This window comes from Ammodytes marinus, assembly GCF_949987685.1.
Source record: "Ammodytes marinus genome assembly, chromosome: 16".
Taxonomy (NCBI): Eukaryota; Metazoa; Chordata; class Actinopteri; order Uranoscopiformes; family Ammodytidae; genus Ammodytes; species Ammodytes marinus.
The window spans coordinates 21,107,376-21,128,002 of NC_137220.1; the positions used below are offsets into that span (position 1 = coordinate 21,107,376).

At 41.1% G+C, this 20,627-nt stretch overlaps 1 protein-coding gene across 1 annotated transcript in view; it reads right to left on the reverse strand.

Annotated features, from left to right (window-relative positions):
- Positions 1 to 3,601: 3,601 nt before the first annotated feature.
- carhsp1 (calcium regulated heat stable protein 1) overlaps positions 3,602 to 20,627 on the reverse strand; it is a 32,331-nt gene continuing 15,305 nt past the window's right edge. Inside the window, exons 2-5 of the mRNA XM_080043657.1 lie at positions 9,568 to 9,726; positions 8,236 to 8,338; positions 6,872 to 6,994; positions 3,602 to 4,727 (exon numbers count right to left, since the gene is read on the reverse strand). Coding sequence (XP_079899783.1) covers positions 4,565 to 4,727; positions 6,872 to 6,994; positions 8,236 to 8,338; positions 9,568 to 9,661 — 483 coding nt within the window. The 5' untranslated portion in view covers positions 9,662 to 9,726 and the 3' untranslated portion in view covers positions 3,602 to 4,564. The remainder of the gene's footprint in view (positions 4,728 to 6,871; positions 6,995 to 8,235; positions 8,339 to 9,567; positions 9,727 to 20,627) is intronic.

Here is a 20,627-nt window from a genome sequence, read left to right on the forward strand (position 1 = left end):
TTACTTGGTGACAAACTGCATAATCCTTCTATTTCTGTTCTAATTCAAGATGACGTACAGACGTTCGAATCATATGTAGAATTTATTTACCTTGAATACATTCAAACCTATTTGTTAAGTGCTCACAGTCCAAAACAACCCAACAGTTATTGAATAATGTCATAATCACATAAAGCTCTTTCAGTGCAGTGAAATAGACATTTTCTTCTATAATTTTCATCATTTTAAATTATAGTGGCTTTCCATCATATGTTGATTACAATGTAGTGTCCTTGAATTTTCAATGTAAACTAAAACATTGTCCATGAAATACAGGTCAAAAACTAGTTAAAGGAAAACCGTAACTCTGAGGGGAAGCAGAAAGAGCCTTTTCCAATCGGGAAGTCATATCTTCTTAAAGATGAGTGTCCTCTTCTTCACCCTGGTCTGCTATGAGTTTGTCCAGAGCAGCGTGGACCCTAAATTGTGTGCGAGACAGCTGAGAGTGGTTAAAGAGTGTCAGGAAAGGCCCTCACTCAGTCAAATGTTAGTTGTAATGAACAAGTTAGTGATTTTTTTTTTCCTATTGCCAATTTATTAACCACCTATACTGTATTAACTGTCATGAGCACTTGCAATTAAATTGCATTTGCTTTGCTAATTTAAGCTGTTTTTGATGAATACATTCTCGTCTTAAAGTAGAAATCTGCACAAAAGTTTCCTCATATCCAATGGGTGCAGAGGATTTGTCATCAGGACTTTCAATCTCAAAATGATCTGTCTTCAAGAAGCCATAGGCTATCAGTGATGGGGATGTTACAGAAGTGTTCTCGACAGCCTTTTCAAAGCTGTATTTAACAGGCAGAGAGTGACCTCCAGTGTTCCTGTAGGGATATACAGTAAGTAACCCGAGACTGAGCATCACAGTGCTATCCTGTCAGTCCTGTGACGAAGGCTTTGTTTGTACAGGAATCGTTATAACTTATAAATATAATAAGCAAGCTTATAACTAATTCTTTGTTACAGAACATATTGACTCATTTATGTAAGATAATGCACTAGTAAAGCTGTCTGACAAACAAAACAAAACATTCTATAGCAAAAGGTCAGCTTTTTGGTAATTGCACTTTCGTTTTCTCACCAAAAGAAGAAGATTTTGTTATGATGTGTAGCTGATATGTGCAGCCTGTTACCTTAGCTTAGCATAAAAAAGAAATGGGGGGAAAAGGCTAGCTTGGCTTTGTCAAAAGATGAAGAAAATCTGCCTTTTTACACATCAGAAGCTCAATACATAGAATTTGGAGTTTTGTTTGTAAAATGTGCAAAGACTTATTGTGTAAAAACCAGTTGTGGTGTACTTGAGAACTGTGTAATAGTACTGCAAGCTTACTAAGAACTTCCTACTGCCACTTTCTCCTGAATATATTACTCGTGTTTAGTGGTAGAATAACTATACTTCGTAAAAGTACCAATATTGCCATGAAAAACTGATTGTATAGAGACAGATTTACTAAAGGTGATGTTAGAGCATATTTAAAAGGCCCATTCGTATATTCAATGTTGTCTCTCAAGACATGTTTGGTAAAATGTGATACAATATGCTGCGTACAAGTGTATCAGTGACAATAATCCAATAATAGTTTTATAAAATCATAAATGTCATATTTATAGATGGACTGCAGAGTTTGTAATAAAGTCTCATTCACACATTTTTTAAAACATAGGAAGTAATAGGAATGATGAGTTTAGTTTATTGACTCCAGTACATGCTTGTAACAGAATAGAAATAGAAACAGAAAATAGGGCCTGGTTAGTACTTGGATGGGAGACCGCCTGGGAATACCAGGTGCTGTAAGCTTTTTACACTTCTCTGGACAGACAGCAGAGGTTGCTGCTGCTGCTTCACTGGAGACAGAGGGTGCGTTCCAATGCCTATACTTTGATACTTTTTAGCATACCAGAAAAAGATTTAGCAAATCCCCTGAATACATCCATGTCAATACAGTATGACAAAAATACCCAAATGTCCTACTAAATCCGGTCACAATTTGCAGTATGCAACTAAGGCTCATTCATACATTGGTAGTAGGCTAATAATAGAAAGTAATAGTGATAAGAGATGTCTTGACCTTTTTGACCTGAGCGTTGACTGCTCTCAAATCATCAAAGTGAAGAACTGCAAAACTAATATTGGTAAAAGTAGATATTGATATTCCATTTACCTCTCTTTATTGGTATTAAATACTGCTTAGTATGTTGTTTATAAAGAGCTGTGTAGGGTTGGGGAGTGTAACTTTATGGATATATTCTTACCAAGTCGAACACCATAACACACAGAATCATGGTGATATTATTTCAAAATAAAGTAACTAACATGAATACATTTAGTAAGTAAGTGGATAAACATACCAATTGTTTCATATTTCAGTTACAGAATACATTTGTACATTACTACATTATTATAACAATTATTACTGTCAATTGGAATGTTTGTAGTGTTTAGGTCATGATAGAATTCAGGGCAATTGGTAATTTGTTTATTATTAATCCAATATCGAAATATTTATCAAATATTATAAACCCCATTTCTAATAAACAGCCTTCACACTGATCTGAATATTGTATAAGATGAATCTGATACATTTTTAATTATCTTTAAGTAGTTTGAATACTTTTCAAGCTCCAATATAAGTGCTGCATTAAGCTTAGGATGCCACATGATGCCAGTAATAATTAAGTTAAACAATCATTAAACCTTTGTGATGTTACTGAAACAGAAAGGCAGAATGTGCATTTAACATTTAACAAAGCTACTTGGTAACTGGCCATTTGACTTTCAATCATGAGCTGTGCTAAGATATAATACTCTATCTAAACGTTTCTCTTTTGATTAAACCAATTACATTTTTAATTCTGTGTGATAATATCCCCCGTAGTGGAAATGATGATGTACAGTATGATGGCTGTGAACAATGGATGAATAAGGCTGTAGTAGACACATGTGAACAGAGGAGGGCAGCAGAATGACGTTTATCAGTGCTGCTGACTACAGACCCACTGCATCAAACATATGACAATTAGTCTCAGGGAAGGAAATATGATCACTTATCAATCATAACTCATCCATTTTGTAAACGGGAGCCATTTATGAGCTCATATTACCCATAATTCATATTCCATGCACTGTTATATCAACGATCGGTAAAATTTTTAAAGATTTTGGAATATGTGCTAGCCTAAACGTTTGTTTGAAAACCTATACGGTTAAGCTATGCAGCAATATATCCACTACCTTTACAACATGAAGCTGTTCATGACATGAAGGATATAGCATGAATACAATCAACTGTTTGCATTTTGCGTATGATTGTTCTTAATCTTCACAACGGACATTTTATACGATTTGAAATATAGAAAATATATCAGCTGAGCTCAGAATTACATTTCTGATGATAATAATAATAATAATTAAAGACAATAAATAAATAAATAAATACACGGAAATGACACATTTTGTTTTAGCTTAACGTAAAGCACATTTGCCAAAGAAAGAGAGAGAGAGAAAAAAAAGAAGTTGAAACTTAAAAGAAACTTGCAAAAAAAACAAGAGAATCCACTTGAATGTGCTGGTTGAAAATGCTTTAATTCACTGAGCCACTCGTATGCATGATCAAGTACAGACAATCAGATGATATAGGTTGGCACAAACAGAGCTGTAGGTTCTCTGTGTAGAAGTAGGCACACACTGGAAAACAAACCTACGGTGCCGCTTGTCTGTTCTCGCATCAGTATTGACAGCGGCTTAAAGGACTTTCCTCATCATTTCAAACAGTGCTCTATCAAAAAAAAATAATCGAAGCAAGAAACCCTAATGTGATACATTTTTCTATGATAAATATCACTTCAAATGAGATCTTCTATCTTTTAACTCACCAGCCACACCCACTGTATAAAGGTTGTTGCGTCCCAGGTAAGGTAGAGGAAGCCTCCCACATTTCAGCATATTAAGTAAACTGTGTGATCAAACTGAATGAAACCTTTACTTGCCACCTCAGAACAGCGGCCATGTCTCTCTCCTTCTACATATGCCAGCTGCCTTGGAATGTTGAACAAGCCCCCTATGAACTCGATCAAAGGAGCCAGATTTCGACTGCCAAGCTCGCAGTCGAATAGCCACAAATTGTGATTACGAAACAAGGATAATTTTAGTCTGGCTATATGGGGGAGCTGTCTGCTTTTTCATGGAATTGCTTGGTTTCTCACAATAAATCATAATACATCATCGCCCATTGTGTTATTAATTATCAGCCTATTATACTGTCAACAGAAATCTGGAAAAAATAGAAGCCGATATCGCAAATGAAAATATGAATCAATGAGGAAAAAAACAAACATGATTGGGCGATTAAGTCGACTATAGACATGATTCGGACCAATCAGATTGGACTATGTAAATTCTTAGTCTGGGACATCCCCTACTCCCTATGTGATCATAAAACACTCACTCTCACCCCCTTTTCTCCCTCGGTGACCCCCCCTCCTGTCTCCGCCGCCCTGCCCAAGCCACTGCAGAGCCACTGGGTGTTCAGCTGCTGACCACGTGTCCAGCCCAGGTCTCGTGTTTGGTTCCTGGGTTGAGGTGTGTGATGGTCACCTCCACAGCCTGCATCTTCAGGTGCTTGGGGGGGAGGGCGCAGATCTTGTAGCGGACCTCGTCGCCTTCCACCGGCACATACTCGCCCTCGATACTGGCAGAGAGGGAGGGGGGGGGGGGAAGGAGAGGAGAGTTACTGATGGTGGAACAGTGGAAAAGTAGGGATGCACTAATCAGATATTGGTGTATATCGGATATCTGTGACAATGAGCCCAATCCAGTTTCCGGCCATTAGCAGGCTGATTGTATTGGTCACTCAATCACGCACACAAGCACACACACCTTCCTTAAAGGGACTCTTACCGATCCTGCAATTGAGAATTACAGCACTATCATACCATCCCGCCTCCCTCCAATGCCCCCACACCCTCATTCCATGCTTGTATCACTGGTTTCACTTCAGAGTTGTCGGCCAGAATACCACTTATAGCCAAAGGCGTCAGACTATAAGCATGAGACTAGGAGAGGTGGAATAGGGTTTTATCCGCTCTTTATTTTCCTTCTTTCACAGGCACAGTCGCATATAGATCGCGGGAAAAGAACAAAGGTTTAAACTCCGCTCGTGAGGAGACGTTACAACAGCTGTTGCGACCCGCGAATCGCATGCAAACTATATTATAACAGCGATCGGGACTGCATGTACATACTCACACACGGGTGATTCACATTTAAACTCAGATAAACACGTTTCCATGTGGAATGATCGCTTACTGCGGCAACGCTCACACATCTGACCGAGGGAGAAGAGAAAGGAAACTAAACAGGCTCTCTGGCCGACTGACGTCACGGCCCTAACTGACAGCTATCCACACTGAACAAAACACATTTTAACACACTGTAAGAAATAACAACACTGTAACTTATGAACGTTGGGGCCTTTTCTACAATGGTCGCTACTGTCTGCCGTGGAATCAAAACAAACCCTCTAGTTGAGAATGCGCAATACAGAAGCAGACCGCAAACAGACAGGTCTGTCGGCCAATTGGTTGAATTTTATATATATTTTTCATAATATTATGAGATTGAAATCATTGTTTGTTTTTACTCCTGTTGGGTCTGTCTTATATTTTAGAGTGTAATTACCTTATTAATACCATTTTAACCTAATCCAAAAAAAGTGTAAAAATGCAACAAAGGTAAGAGTCCCTTTAAAAGGCCAGGACACACCGGTCCGACTACCGACTGTCGCCCGAAAATGAAGTCTGCCGATTCAGGCAGCTCCAGTCTGCCCGTCGCGGCCAAAAAAGTGCCAAGAACACACCGAGCCGACTACTGACTTTCCGTAGCTCTGCGCTTGCGCGGGATGTAATGTCTCCATAACAGCAGGCGGCGCTAATCTGTATTGTGGCCCAAAAAAATACGGAAGCCGGAAATGATGGGACAGCTCTCCTTAGAGCAGTCAAGAAGGGTTGATGCATGTGAATACTCGCTGAACGAAACAAACAAACAAATTAAAACAATGGCTAGCGATGCGATACTGCTGTTTGTGCTACCCGCCTCACTTCCGGACTTCACTGATTCGCTAGCCCTCCACCAATCAAATTGCTCCGACTGAAAGACTGCCCGACGCCGATTGAACATGTTGAATCGGCTGAAAAGAAGCCCGACGACATCTACGACGGCACCGAACACACCAAACAGATTCGTGTCCCCGCCCCCTCCAGACTCTCCGGCCACGTCCGATGACCGATTATCGGGCCGGTGTGTCCCGGCCTTAAGGCTAATTAGAGAGGAACATGAATACAAACAGACTCCTGGAGGCAGGAAGAGAGAAACCCAAACTTTGTGAGACGTTTTATTGCGTCCGGTTTCACAGTACACATTGGGCTTCTGTGTTTTATGCGTTTGCGTGTGTGTGTGTGTCTGGACGTTGGACGTGTGTGCATACCCTGCTGACGTAGATGTGTTTAAGACCTGTGGGTTATAAACAAAGGCACCGTGGTGAAGGACATCAGATATTCTGATGTCCTCCTACACACACCTGCAGCTACTACCATTCCTGTGTGTGTGTGTGTGTTTTCTCTTTACTCCTACACAGACCATAACACAGTTTGACTTAAACAAAAGCAGCCCTGTCTTTCATCGCATTAGGAGGAAAAACACATTGGTCCTGGAGTTTCACCCACAGAACAGCCTCAGTCACACAATACAGTTACCGGAGACACCCACTGCCCACGACAGTTACACACATCAACCGATCCCCAAACACACTCATCCTCACAGCGCACACACACTCACTCTGAGATGTGGACAAAGATGTCGTTGCCCCCGTCAGATGGCGTGATGAAGCCGTGGCCTTTGGAGCGGGAAAAACATTTACACACGCCAGTATACACCGGACCCTCTGCTGCACGAGCCGTCCTGCACACACACAGAGAGACAGAGAGATGCAACTTAGCCAACAGGGTAATACTAAAAACTAACTCATGATTGAATGTTACATGTTCGCATTACAAGAAATGCTTACATGCACCACCTTTTTGACCTTCTGCAATTACATTGAATGCATAAATGCACAGCTTCCTAAACATCCCTTGTACACAGATTGAATGCTGCTTGGGAAAGGGGGACCCCGCCATTCACAATTGAAATAAGTAAGCAATTATGGAATTGAAAAATTTCAAAAGAGATATTGCTGGAAAATTGCCATAAACAGTGAGAAAAATGGGATTTGATTAAATAAAAAAACTAAGGGATTATACCTTTAATGGGTAAACTAGCATTGCCATGACAACACATGTTAAGGTAAGGGAGAACATGCAAAAACAATCTAGTGACTGAATGGCTGTGCAGATCTGTGTCCAAGGGGCGCCCTTAGCTCAGTTGGTAGGGCGTCTCCCCCCCGGGCCGGGCCCAGCAGCAGACCCGGGTTCGATTCCCGCCCACGGTCGTACTCTGCATGTCACTCCCCTCTCTGCCCCATTTCACCTCTGTCTCTCTGCACTATCAATAAAGCATAAAAATGCCCAAAAAAGAAATTATAAATATGAATAAATAAAAAATATTCAGAGTAAACCTGAATAATAGCGAATAATTATTCCTCTTATTACAATGGCACCCAGGGGGGGCAAATAGGCAGCTTCTCTAAAGTAAATTACATATAAAACAAATTGGCTTTTCGTCTCTTCCTGTGTGCGTGGGGGGACCACCTGTGTGTTGACATGTGGATTTCCGCTTTTAAGCAACAGCACTGCTCCCAAAGAAAGTTGCCTGCACTGGTCGGAAGTTCCCACGAATGCAGTGGTGGGATTCCTTTGTGTGAGCGAGTCTTCACTGAGAGTGCATGCTATGACAGGTTTCTGCCTCTGGACATTGGTCTATACGTATCTATCTGAACGAGCTGACAATGGTGCATTTTTCAACAGAAACGCTAGTAGAAATGCTAAAGAGTCAAGTGCAACTTCAGTGAGTAGGTGCAGGCTAGCTTCGGTTCTGCCTTCGACTACATTCAAGATTGAATCATGAGAAGGTCTAGCAATAACTACAGAACTTTGTTCAACAAGCTTTCCTTACTGTACTGGAAACATACTTAGGAGCTAATAATAAAAAAAGGCTTCACTGGATCATAAGGCTTTTGTGTGTGTGTGTGTGTGTGTTCTCACGCAGAGAAGGTCCTGTTTCTGCGTGTGGGCAGAGGGCTGGGGATGAGGAAGCCTCTCATAGGGGAAGGCGAGCGATCTCTGTATCCCGGAGGCAGGAGGGACTCTGAAGGGACAAACAACTGTGTTACATCATGTTGAATAACAAACAACGCTTCTGACCAGGTTACAAATGACATCAGCTGTGGAAGAACTATTAAAGCTCCCATATTATACACTTTTCAGTTCTATTATACTATACACCATATTATATGGTCTTAGTGGTCCCTAATACGTTTTTCTTTAATTGTTTGCTGAAAAAAACTTTCAGATAATTTATTGTACTATGCTGATGTTCAGCTAATCTCACAATGGCCTATTTTTTTTAAAAAGAGCGGCAGCTCCCCTCGTAAATATACAATCTTTGAGCTCCCCCCGCCCCCTGTCCGGAAGCGAAGCCAGATACGCCTCGCCCTCTGTCTGTCAGGGCCGTGGACCAATAAGAAATAGGGGTGTGGGCTGCACAGTAGAAGCTTCTGGCTTTCCAGTTTGTGAGGTCAGAAGAGGGGAGAATTCTGACTGGAGTATATTGGGTGGGGGAGGGGTGGTGGTTTCAGAAAGGGGGAGAGTGAGAAAAGGAGAGTGTTATTTTTTTAAATATTTTGGCAGTCTCTAGGCACACCGTGGACCCATGGATATGTTAGAACACATTTAAAAAGTGCATTTAGCATAATATGTGACCTTTAAGATTCTTCACTTAGAAGTATGGCAATGTAGATATACTCCATTAAAAGTAAAAAAGTGCATAAGTATTAGCAGCAAAATGTACTTAAAGATCACATATTATGCTCATTTTCAGGTTCAGTGTTCAGGTTCGTTATAATTGTTTCAGTGCCATTACTGAATCTCCTCTTTTTTGCTTCCAATTGTCCTGGCCTATGTGCGTCGCCATCTTGTCAGATTTTGACTCCGCCTCATTACCAAAAAAAGGGCATTTGATGTGAATTTGGGGTGCGGGAGATACGCCCATCTAGCTGACGTATACCTCCGAGGCGAAGTGAGGGCCAGCGCGCCTAATTATTCATACATTTTAACCTCCAGTAAAATTAAAACTGGTACAAAAAAATGCCCAAATTCTTTCTTTGGGCACACAACGGTTGGTTAAGTTCAACCGGATGTAAGACGTTTATCATAGTTTGATCTGAAAAATGTCAAGGAAGGTCCTAACTCCACACTGCTTTGTTGTGAGGTCGAAAAAATGTCATTGTGTAAAATCAGTGGAGTGTCCCTTTAAGAAATGATACAGTACTGTAGTGTACAGCCTCAATATTAAAACAATATAGAATATGCCTTTACTTGGTGACCCTGGTGAGCGTGGGGATCCTACAGAGATCAGCGGAGGCGTCGCTGCTCGTGAGCCCTGGATGGGCGTGGCCTGAGATGATGACATCACAGAAGAGGAGGAGTCAACGGGTTAGAGAGGAAGGAGGAAGCACGGCAGAGGATGTGTCACACCTGAGGAGAGATTCAGAGATTTTAGAGAACTGATCAAACACTCCGCAACAAATCCCTGTTTAATGCACCAGCACGCACGCACGCACGCACGCACACACACACACACACGTCCGTCCGTCCGTGCCGAGCGTCATTCAAAACATGTCTCTACCTAATCCCTGAAACACAACAGGCTCCTCACAAACCAAACAGTGAATCAGACCTGCTGGTGGCCTTCATTGAACCCCCTTGTTACCACGGCAACACCAATTTCAGACACCAAATGCGACCTGACAAGAGACAGGGAAGGGAAACAGTCCCCTCATTAATTCACACAGGACCGATATTACATCATCACCTCACAGGGTTCGTCAACCAATTAGGGGAAATGTGGGAAAAAAAAGAGAGACCCCCCCCCCCCCACACTGATTCCAACTTTCCATTACTGGTATATTGTTCAATGAGAGCATACGGAGAAAAGAGATGAGAGAGCTGCTAGACACTACATGGATTTAATACCATTGAATGCACACCCCAGGGTGTGATTTCCGAGGCCAACCACGGGGGCGGTAATGAACCTGAAGCCATGTGCGTAACTGCCCAAGATGACCAATCACTACTATTGCAATTAAGCAGTTTACACAATGACAGCTAAGCTAGCTCGCTAACAATGAATAGCTCCCGACCTGGTTTGAGAAAACAGATTTTAACCAGTCTTGAATGAGTCTTAGCATTACTCGCAGACTTTTTACTGAAGTTGATAACTATCTGACTCGCCCAAATATGCATGCAGTTTAAATGTCTACTAATTTGTCAGGTATATACCGTAGCCTACCATAATGAATTTAGAGGATGATACTATGTCAATGTTGTGTTTTTAGCTTGTTCTTCAAGAAAGAAGATAAAGATGTGTTTAACATTAAATAGGGATTTTCACAAAGCTAAAAAGGATGAAAAGGAAGAGAATTCTTGAACTTCTTTAATTTTACTGTTAGAGGTTTACTAGTGTGTAGCCTATTTCTACTTTAATTTGAAGCTATGGATAACACTGCCACCTGTTGGTTTTTTAGTTGTTCCACCGCTTTGGTTCAGAAATATCTGAAGAAACTAATCGCATGGGCTTGCCATGAACTTTTGTACAGACATAAATAGCCAATAAGCTTCTTGAACACTTAAACTTCTTTTCTGTCCTTTTTAGAGCAATCTTTAAATGAACTACCGTATGCATATGAAATAAAATTAAACTTTAAAATACAGTTTACAGGAAGCAAAACCTCTATGGTCACTTTGTATGGATGTCAGACGTGATGACCAGAAAGCGTGCTTGTGATGGATTATGTAGCCTGCTGCCTGGGATTGGTTTGTTTACTAGAAAAGCATGATTTATAGTGAAGAAGGCGACTTCTCCAAGAGGACGGATGATAAATGATGACAGAAACTGCAGCACTCATTCTCCGATGATCTCCAGAATCAGGTGTACTGTATTTACCCAGGAAGGTTGGTTTCTGAGCATTCATACAGACGGACAGAAGCATCCATACATTACATAGCCTCCAGGCACAAGGCAGTGATTCGACTTAACTCAATATACATGAAGGTTAATGTAATCCCAGCCGCTCTGGACGCCACACTTCCTGCTGGAGGGAGGCCGGGTGATGGCTGACGATGATCTCACACACACACACACACACACACACACACACACACACACTACACTGAGGAGTGCAATTCCCCTCCTCCCCCAAAGACAAAGGAGACTCAAAACGTCAACCTTACATTTTTCATTTGTCACGCTGGGAAACAATTACTAACGAGATCCAAAATGAAACAGGAAAAACTAATCTTTAAAAAGGGCACTGAGAGAAAGAAAGGCTAGTGGTTCAGAACAGAAGAGGGGAAGGAGAGACACAGTGGGAGGAGGAGAATGAAAAGTGGCTGATAAGCAAGAGATAAGGAGTACGCTCGGAAAACACGATAAGGGGAGTACGGATTTAGTATGCCAAGTTTAGTATTCCTCCCACCTGTTTGGATTGTCAGCAGCTCAGTGATGGATAGATATATCTTTGCTGTGTGTGGCCACAGGGGTGATGCTGTACCTAGGAGGACATTGCAGTCTCCAAATCTATTAAAACTGTCTGCTCTTAAATAGACTGACAAAATAAATATATATATTTTTTTTAAAGTGTTGTCAAGAGAATGTTTCAACAGTGACAATTATCCTCTGAACTTCCTCTGGCAACACTCAAAGTGGTTATGTAGATAACTTTCAAAATAAAAGTCTCTCCTTAAAGTTGGGGTGGAGGATTTGGGGAGAAAATGGCAGTTGGGTTAGAGATTCGAATCCAAATACCTCAACCGCTCCACTTGTTCTCTTTGGTCCCTCCCCTACATGCTCTATAACAACAGAGTCGTGCCAAAGTGAATGGACAGTCCCAACAGCCAATAAAAACAGAGAATCGGAGCCTCGCTCTGATTGGTCAAAGTGTACAGCTCATGTTAACTTTGACCAATGAGAAATCACATACCCCAGCTTTAATCCATCCATCCATCCAGCCTTTTTACAGGACCGTATAATGAAGCATAATGTTATTACATTCCCACTAATGCATTGGCACTAGAAGAAAATCAGGGGAAAGACGTTGCTATTCATAGACAGGGCCGCCCATAAGGGGTAGACAGTGGGAAAGCTTTCTAGGGCCCAGCCCTTGGGGGGCCCATGGTCTTCAGAGGCCAAGAACCTAACTGAGCCTTATGAACATTATTTTTAACAGAAATATTCACTATAACCATTTAAAACTTGCACAACCATAACGACAAAACAAACATTTTAAATATTGTAACTTGGGTAAAATGCCAATATCTACTCCTCTGCTACCCTCCACTTTATGTGCGTCCTGTATACTTGCATAACTTATAATTTGACCTCTTATACAGTATATGCCTTGTTGGCTTCCCACCTAGTTGTAGTAATGTGTTAATCACAAAATAAATATCAATTTGTTCTCCAAGAAATTGTAGAATCTTTCAGCCCAGCATCCATTTAATTTGAACTCTCAAAATAATCTTGTCTTGAAGAGCTTTTTTAAATTTGAGTTACAGTAAAATTATTTCCTTGATGAATTCCGGTGTCTCCATATCAGATGAATGTAGTTCTTTAATACAATTATGCATTCATTTCCTTTACTTTTTTGTGTGCCATATGGTTACAACATTTGGTTTTGATATATTGTTGTACAGTTTTGTCTGGATTATTTTACCTGAGTCGTCCTGCTACTTGTGTCTGGGTGTTATTCTATGAATTGTGAGGTAAAACAGAAAACAGGTCTACCTTTTCTTGTTCTTCTTCATTCTTATAACATTTTTGTGATAAAGAATGTCCCTTTGGGGACAATATGGTCCAAAGTCTTTGACCTATGTCTTCAGGTTGACACCAGCAACCAGGTACAATTTGAAATGTTTTCCATGAGTTTCATGTCACATACTGAACATACTGCATAGACCAGACCCAGGTGTCACACCATAAGGATGTCTGACCAGTTTTTTACTGCACCTCGGGGGCGGCCCGCAGCATAGGCAATATATGTAATAGTGTCCTTTGTTGTTGCCTGCCCCTGTGATAAACCTAGTGAATACTCAAGAAAACCAATGTTATTTTGTAAAAATCTGTTGAATATTAAGCAATTGCGTGAGTTTTAGGGTATAACAATAAATTGGTAAGCAAGTAAGAAATGTGCTACTATTTTTATAAACATATACAGTATAATAATCACAAAAGAGTCCTTTTTCTCACTTGAGCTACTGCTCCCCAAACTCTCGCTGCACGTCCCTAGTTGATAAGATAGTTAGTCAATCTACAAATACATGTATGTGTTTATTTAGGGATGAGCGCACACACACACACACACACATTGATACAAGTAAAGTATGAGTAAGAGGGGCCCATTGACTGGAGGTGTTCAGGGGCCCAGCCATTTGTGTCGGCGGGCCTGTTCATAGATACACGCAGCTAGTGTGGCTAAAAAGCAAAAGATTAGCGAGAAAACAAGTCAAAGAGAACAAATGAAGTAACAATGTAGAATAACAGGACAATAGTCCACATTTATCCAATGTGGTTTTAACAGAGGGAAAGCACAGATGAAAGGCATCAGCTTGAAAAGCTTCCAAAGAAATTATGCATTAAAAACACATGATGATGAGATAAGAAAAACTGAGCCATAAGGAGTAGAGGTGCAGAACAGGATTATAAAAAAGCAGCAGTGTGAGAAGATGATGGATGACAGGATGTCAAACATAACATACTGTGTGTGTGTGTGTCTATAGTTTTCCAGCTAAAATGTATATCCATACTAGGGCCCGACCGATTTGGACTTTTGGGTGCCGATGCCGATTATTTTCTGAGAAAAATTACGATAACGATTAAATCGTCCGTTTAAAAAAAAAATTTATCCCATAAATATATATTGAAAGAATTTACTTTTTTGAACCCTTAAATATATACAAATACTTGTTACTGTCAATAGGTGTACAGGAACTTTTTATCTATTGAAATATGCATTATCTAAAAAAAATAAAGTGTTACAAATATGACTAAAGTGACATGACGCATTTTTAAAATTAGAATATTAAGCATTTTATGTAACTGCACCCAACCCTCTGGAACTCCTTCCCTCCAAACATCAGCATCTCAGACTAAATAAACTCATTCAAAAGTCAACTCAAAACTCACCTCTTCAAGAAAGCATAATTACAACGGACTCCACTCCAAACCTTTAATTTGTCTGTATTTTGGTTTCTTTTGTATGATTTTCTATATGTTTGATGTAAAGTGTCTTTGAATGACTTCCAATAAAGCACTATATAAATTCTATATAATAACTATAGTAATATCAACTACTATTAACAGTCAAGAGATGACCAATGACTCTGCTATTGGTGTCAGGGGGAACTGTCAAGTGTGAATTAATCTAATGTATTACATACAACACACCTGCTGCTGCTGTTAATATGCTAAAAGGCTACCTCCGGGGCAGCAATGCATCTCACTCAACATGATTACTGAATGGAGATGTGCTATAATCGGCCGATTAAATCGGCCGGGCCCTAATCCATACCTGGAAATTCCAGTTCCAAAAGGTCTAATGAAGTGGCCTTATTATAGAAAGAATATTAGAGAATTTCCACAGAAGTTACCAACAGCGTCTATTGTTTGACACACACACACACACACACACACACACACACACACACACACACACACACACACACACACACACACACACACACACACACACACACACACACACACACACACACACACACACACACACACACACACACACACACACACACACACACACACACACACACACACACACACACACACACACACACACACACACACACACACACACACACACACACACACACACACACACACACACACACACACACTTTACAAAAGAAAAATGTGCTGCATAATCAATTGTTATAACTGGAATTTAAATGTGCTGTGCGCAGAAGGCAGAGACGCCGGCCAAAATGACATTGAAACTTCACACAGATACTGAAGGATGTTCACTCTCAAACTCATTTACACTCACTGTTGACCATTTCTGGAGCCAAATAACATCTAAAAAAAAGTTATTTTAGGTTTGAATGCAGTATCAGAATCAGCCATTTGAGGATCTGGAGCTTTGGCAAATGCATCTAATGCATAATGCAATAAATGACTTTTCTTTCAAAACATTGATCCTCTCATGCACTTTGTTATTCTCTCTGTCTGACTGACTTACTGACTCACACACACACAATGGACTCAACCTGTTTCCTGTGTGGAATTTTCCATGATAGTTCTCTCTGACCACAACAACACCCAGAGTAACTGCTGATACAGCAAATACCAGCACAGTGGGGAATGTGCGAGTTCACACACGCACACACACACACACACGCGCTGAGGCCATTATGACCACCCATTCCATGAGTGGTGTAGAGTTTCAGTCTGGCACCCTCTAAAGATAAGATCCATTTATCTCTGGTAACCTGTCCTGAAATCTGATTTTTTTTCCAGAACAGGATGTGTTGCATGCATCGGTTTAATCCGTTGAAAAGTAGAAAAAAAAACAAGAAAAAGTGTGAGCAGTTATTGAGGCAAAATGCTGAGGCCTTAATTGCTTTAAAAAGGAATATTTTCACGTTTTGTGAAATAGTCCTATTCACCATCTTGCAATGCTGAGTTAGATTATTACATTGTTAACACATTCATTTTTTACACCTGCACCAGAAGCTGCAGCCCTTGGACATTGGTCTGCTTTCCATCCCCCGCACAAGGCTTCCATCATTAGGAGACCGAGCCTTCAGTGTGGCAGCCCTCACCCTCTGGAACTTTCTCTTCCCACAGACATTAGAAATGTACCATCCCTGGCCATCTTCAAAACTCTCCTCAAAACTCACCCCTTCAACTCAGCCTACTGCCCCTGACCCCTTCCCCTTTGTTTTTGCTTTGATTGCCCTATTTTGTCTTCTTTGATTGTTCTTATCCCCAATGTAAAGCGTCCTTGGGTTTGAGAAAGGCGCTATGTAAATGAAATAAATTATTAATATAGAATTCATGAGCGCCGCTAACATACGTTGATATACCAGGATTAATTTTTTAAATGAATCCGTCTCTTTTGAGTCTTCCAACTCAACAACAACTTTAACCTGTGGGATTCTTTTTCAGTGAGGGAGGCCTTGGAGTGTTTGCAGCTGACGGTCACTGTGGCCTCTCCATTGTGGGGCAGGTGGAAAACATCATGAAGTGGGCGAATGGGTTGCTCACATCAAGGTTATTGTATGCGAAATAAATAAACGAGAGAAGCTGCTTCAGGCCCATTAAGCAACTCATTGTTGAGCAGTGAAGGTAGAACGCATTAACCTTAAACAGAGCCATAGCATTATACTGAGCTATCTGTGTAGGTGGGACTCTGTGGGTGGGTGGATAGTCCTGAATGTGTCTGCGAGGCCAAATGTGATAGCTGAGTGACGGCGAGAGAAAGATGGTCCCGATCCTACAATTTGATGACTCACCCCATGCCTCTGACGTGCGACGATGCTGCTACTCCTGCATTTCAAATCTTGTACACATTCAATGAAGGCTGAGTGTACAGACGCCATGATCCACACCTGCAGCCTCCTCTCCTCACATGAGAGGCCCCCATGTCAGGTCTATTTGCTGATAAAAAAAGGGCTGAAAAGATCCCAGTCGTGACATTTGAATCAAATGGGGAACGTGATCTATTGCGTCACTGACACTCTTCCAACATTTGGTAACTGGATAAAGCTGCCCGAGGACACCTGATCACATGACATACCACTCTGTGTACTGTGATCGTCAGGCCTGTGTTTTCATTTAAATGTTGCTCATTAAGTCGAAAAATAATCACAAGGGATCAGTGGGTTCAAAGCTAATGGACGAGGATTCATTTTATCCATTCAAATTGAAAATGTTTTTTTTCAGCTGCTTCTGGCAGGAGGTAAAGACGAGGTCTTTAATCAAACCATTATTGACGTCATCTTTTGTCATTTACATTCGATTTCATGGAAATTAAACTCCTTTCAGCCGACGACAAAGCAAAATAATGAACGTTGGCGCCCACACCAGACGAGAACTTGAAGCCTTAATGTGTTCACTTTTTGTCTAGAGAAAAATGACTCCTGATGAAAGTTGGCGCAGTCAATGAGTTGTTTATACTTTATCTCCGTGTCTCTTGACGGGGAGAACGTATACTCCCTGCCAAAGGATCTTTCCTTTGTAATTACAAAGTCAGAAATGTGTATATCATAGGCGCTTTAACAGTCAGTCTACAGCTGCTTTTCCATTACATAGTGCCGGCTCTATACTCTACTTTGGTACCGGGTCCTGTTCTGGAGGTCGTTTTTAATTACAAGGTAGTACCCATGATAGTACTGCCTTTGTGTAGCCGATTTTTATAGCAACATGGCAGAGAACAGCTGTGACGTCATCTTCAATGCGACAAAACACACAAGGTGAGTAATGTCTGTAGCTCGTCCAGTGACCACGGCGTTGTCAAGTGGGATGCCATTTAAAGAAAGAAGAACAAAAGCTGGAGAGGCAGCAAGCTTAAAACACTTTGACTATTTTTCGTGCAAGATAGGGAGCCACCCATTGATCACGCAATGTCAGTAGGGGTGTAACGATCCATCGATTGATTTGCGAACAATCAAACTGCATCGATGCAACGTCCAAACATCGATGAAAATCGATGTAGAATATGCTTTTATTTTGACAATGTCCTTGCTCGGGTGTTTGTGACACCATTTCCACCCGACCACACCAGGCTTTTTCTCGCTTGTGTATGATTATCAAAGTTCATTTCGGAAACTAAAATCCATCGGTAACAGACCTGTCGGTGTTTGCAGCATGGGGAGAGGATCATATATCCCCGCTGACGAAGCAGTCGAACCGACGTTTCCCGGGCAGCGCTCGACAGGCTTGCGGGGGTTAGCAGCCGAGCTAGCGGAGCATCTGGGATGTTATCCCCGTGAGCTGTCCAGCACAGCACTGCCCGGCTGGCAGTGTAAAGTTCCAATAATGTGCGGCTCGGCGGCTCTCTCAGCGGTGAGAAGCTCCTGCGCTCCCCGGGGCTGTCACCCTCTCCGCGAGGTGAATTTACGAGCTGCCGCAGCCGCAGCTAAAGTAGATATAGCTCCATTAGGCTAATGAGCTAAGCTAGGGAGGAATCCACCAATTCAGTTAATTCTGTGCCCCGAAACCCCACACGGCCCAAAACTACTCAAATGTCACTCCAAGCATTGTTTACTGCCGCTACACCTTAAGATATGAATAGTAAGAGATTGAAAGATATTAATCTTTCAATCAAATAATTCAAGCTAATATTTTTTGTTATCTGTATTGTCAAGGAAGTCCCCTTGAAATTAAATAAAATTTCATCAAAAAGAGGGAAATGGCTGAGCCCTGAATCGAAATCGTATCGCAGCAGATTTTAGATATCGGCAAATATCATATCGTTGTCTAATGAATCGATGTAATATTGTATCGTGATGAAAGCAGAGATTTACACCCCTAAATGTCAGTGACGTTTTTTTTTTGTCAGTGACATGTTTCACTTAACCTTTTAGAACCTGGTACCTACTTTTGTGGAAAGTTGATGGAATATACTGTAGATACCAAAAAACATAGTGGAAAACTAAAAAAAGGCTAGAGTACCGTATAGCCGGTACCCTGTAACCAAAAAGAGCCACATGACACTCCCATTTGATACTTTTTGATGAGAAGATCACCAACGAACGCCCAGGAATACTCAGTCTTTAGAAATCATAGAAAAGTAGACACTCCTCATAACTGCAGGAATTGCTTGAAAATGTGGCGTTTCCTTCAGTATCCAGGTTATATACGTTTGTGCATTCATGAGTCCAGCAAATGCTTATTCTACAGGCTTTAAATAGTACAGGTTGCTAAACTATAGGCACGAAAACAACAAACGAGTCGTAGGTTGAGAGTAGTCATGACAAAGATTAAGAACAGCTTCTATCATAATATCATGCTGCAATAGATGGGGGAAACAGAGGCAGTGCTGAGCTGTAATGGAGCCATTACAGCAGTGTGTACACTCTGTCAGGCACTCTGTGGCAAAGTGTTATGCCTGCAATGAGACCACTGAGACAGAAAATTACAAGAAAATTGCCTTCTCTCGCCCACTTACACGACCATCTCATCAGCCAATACGTCTGAGTTAATCGACATTGAACCTTAATTTTTCCAGAACCTGCCGCATACACTTTACTACATCAGTCAAAAAACATTACCATATTTCAAAGACTTAAGCAAAAACATTGATATAAAAGCTGGTTAAAGGAATGTGACGCAACTAGGGCTGTCCAATTAACGCGTTAATTTCGATTAATTAATCACAGAAAAATTAACGCAGATTAATCGCACTTCTATAATGCCCTTTGACCCGGTGCAAAAGTGGTGTGCAGCTGCACCTGTAGCTTGCATACACAGCCCGCACGGGTGAAAGGGAGAAAAGTAAAGAGAGAAGCAGGGGAAAGGGCGGGGCCGAGGGCTCTATGGACGGTTTATGGGATGCTTCGGGCAAATAAGCATGAAGGTAGGAAGACATCTTACTTTATTCTCCGCAGTGTCTGTGCATTATTGATTTAGTGGGTGCAACAATGCAGGTTTAAAAGTATCTCTCAATCTTCCTCCGTGTGTCTCAATTTTGTTTGCTAGCTGTCTTGTCTCCCGCGTAAACGGACACCCGCCCTGTGTGTGTGTGTGTGTCAATATTTTTGCCTACGAGTACGACGATGGTGAATGAATCGGCATAGGCATCTGTGGCAGTGCAGCGCTGTCTGTTGTGGAGACAGAAGTTATGAGAGACAGAGAGAGAGAGAGAGAAACAAACTGTACTAGCAGGCTATACAGCTGTTTATAAACAGGTATAAAAGTGTCATAAAAGTATGCGATTAATTTAGATTAATTAATCACAGAGCCTGTAATTAATTAGATGAATTTTTTTAATCGCTTGACAGCCCTAAACGTAACCCTTTGTTTTGTTGATTTTTTTGGGGGTGGGACAAAACAGAAGCTATGCGGAAAAATAAATACTTTTAGAAAATGCGACAATTCAGTTTTTGGCATTTTTAATTGACATAAAACAGGTCAATTGAATCCTGCATGTTGTGAACTTTGGCCTGCACAGATAGAGGTTTTTTACACATGTAAATATTTATGTAAATTCCGTGGTAAGCTGTACCAAATCTTAAGTAGGGATGGCCATTTAAAATTTTTTCTTTAACCGGTTAACCACCAGAATTAACGGTTATTAACCGGTTAACCGTTAAGATTTAATGTAGCCTATTTATAGTGAAATACATGAAGCATTATAGCAGGGCTC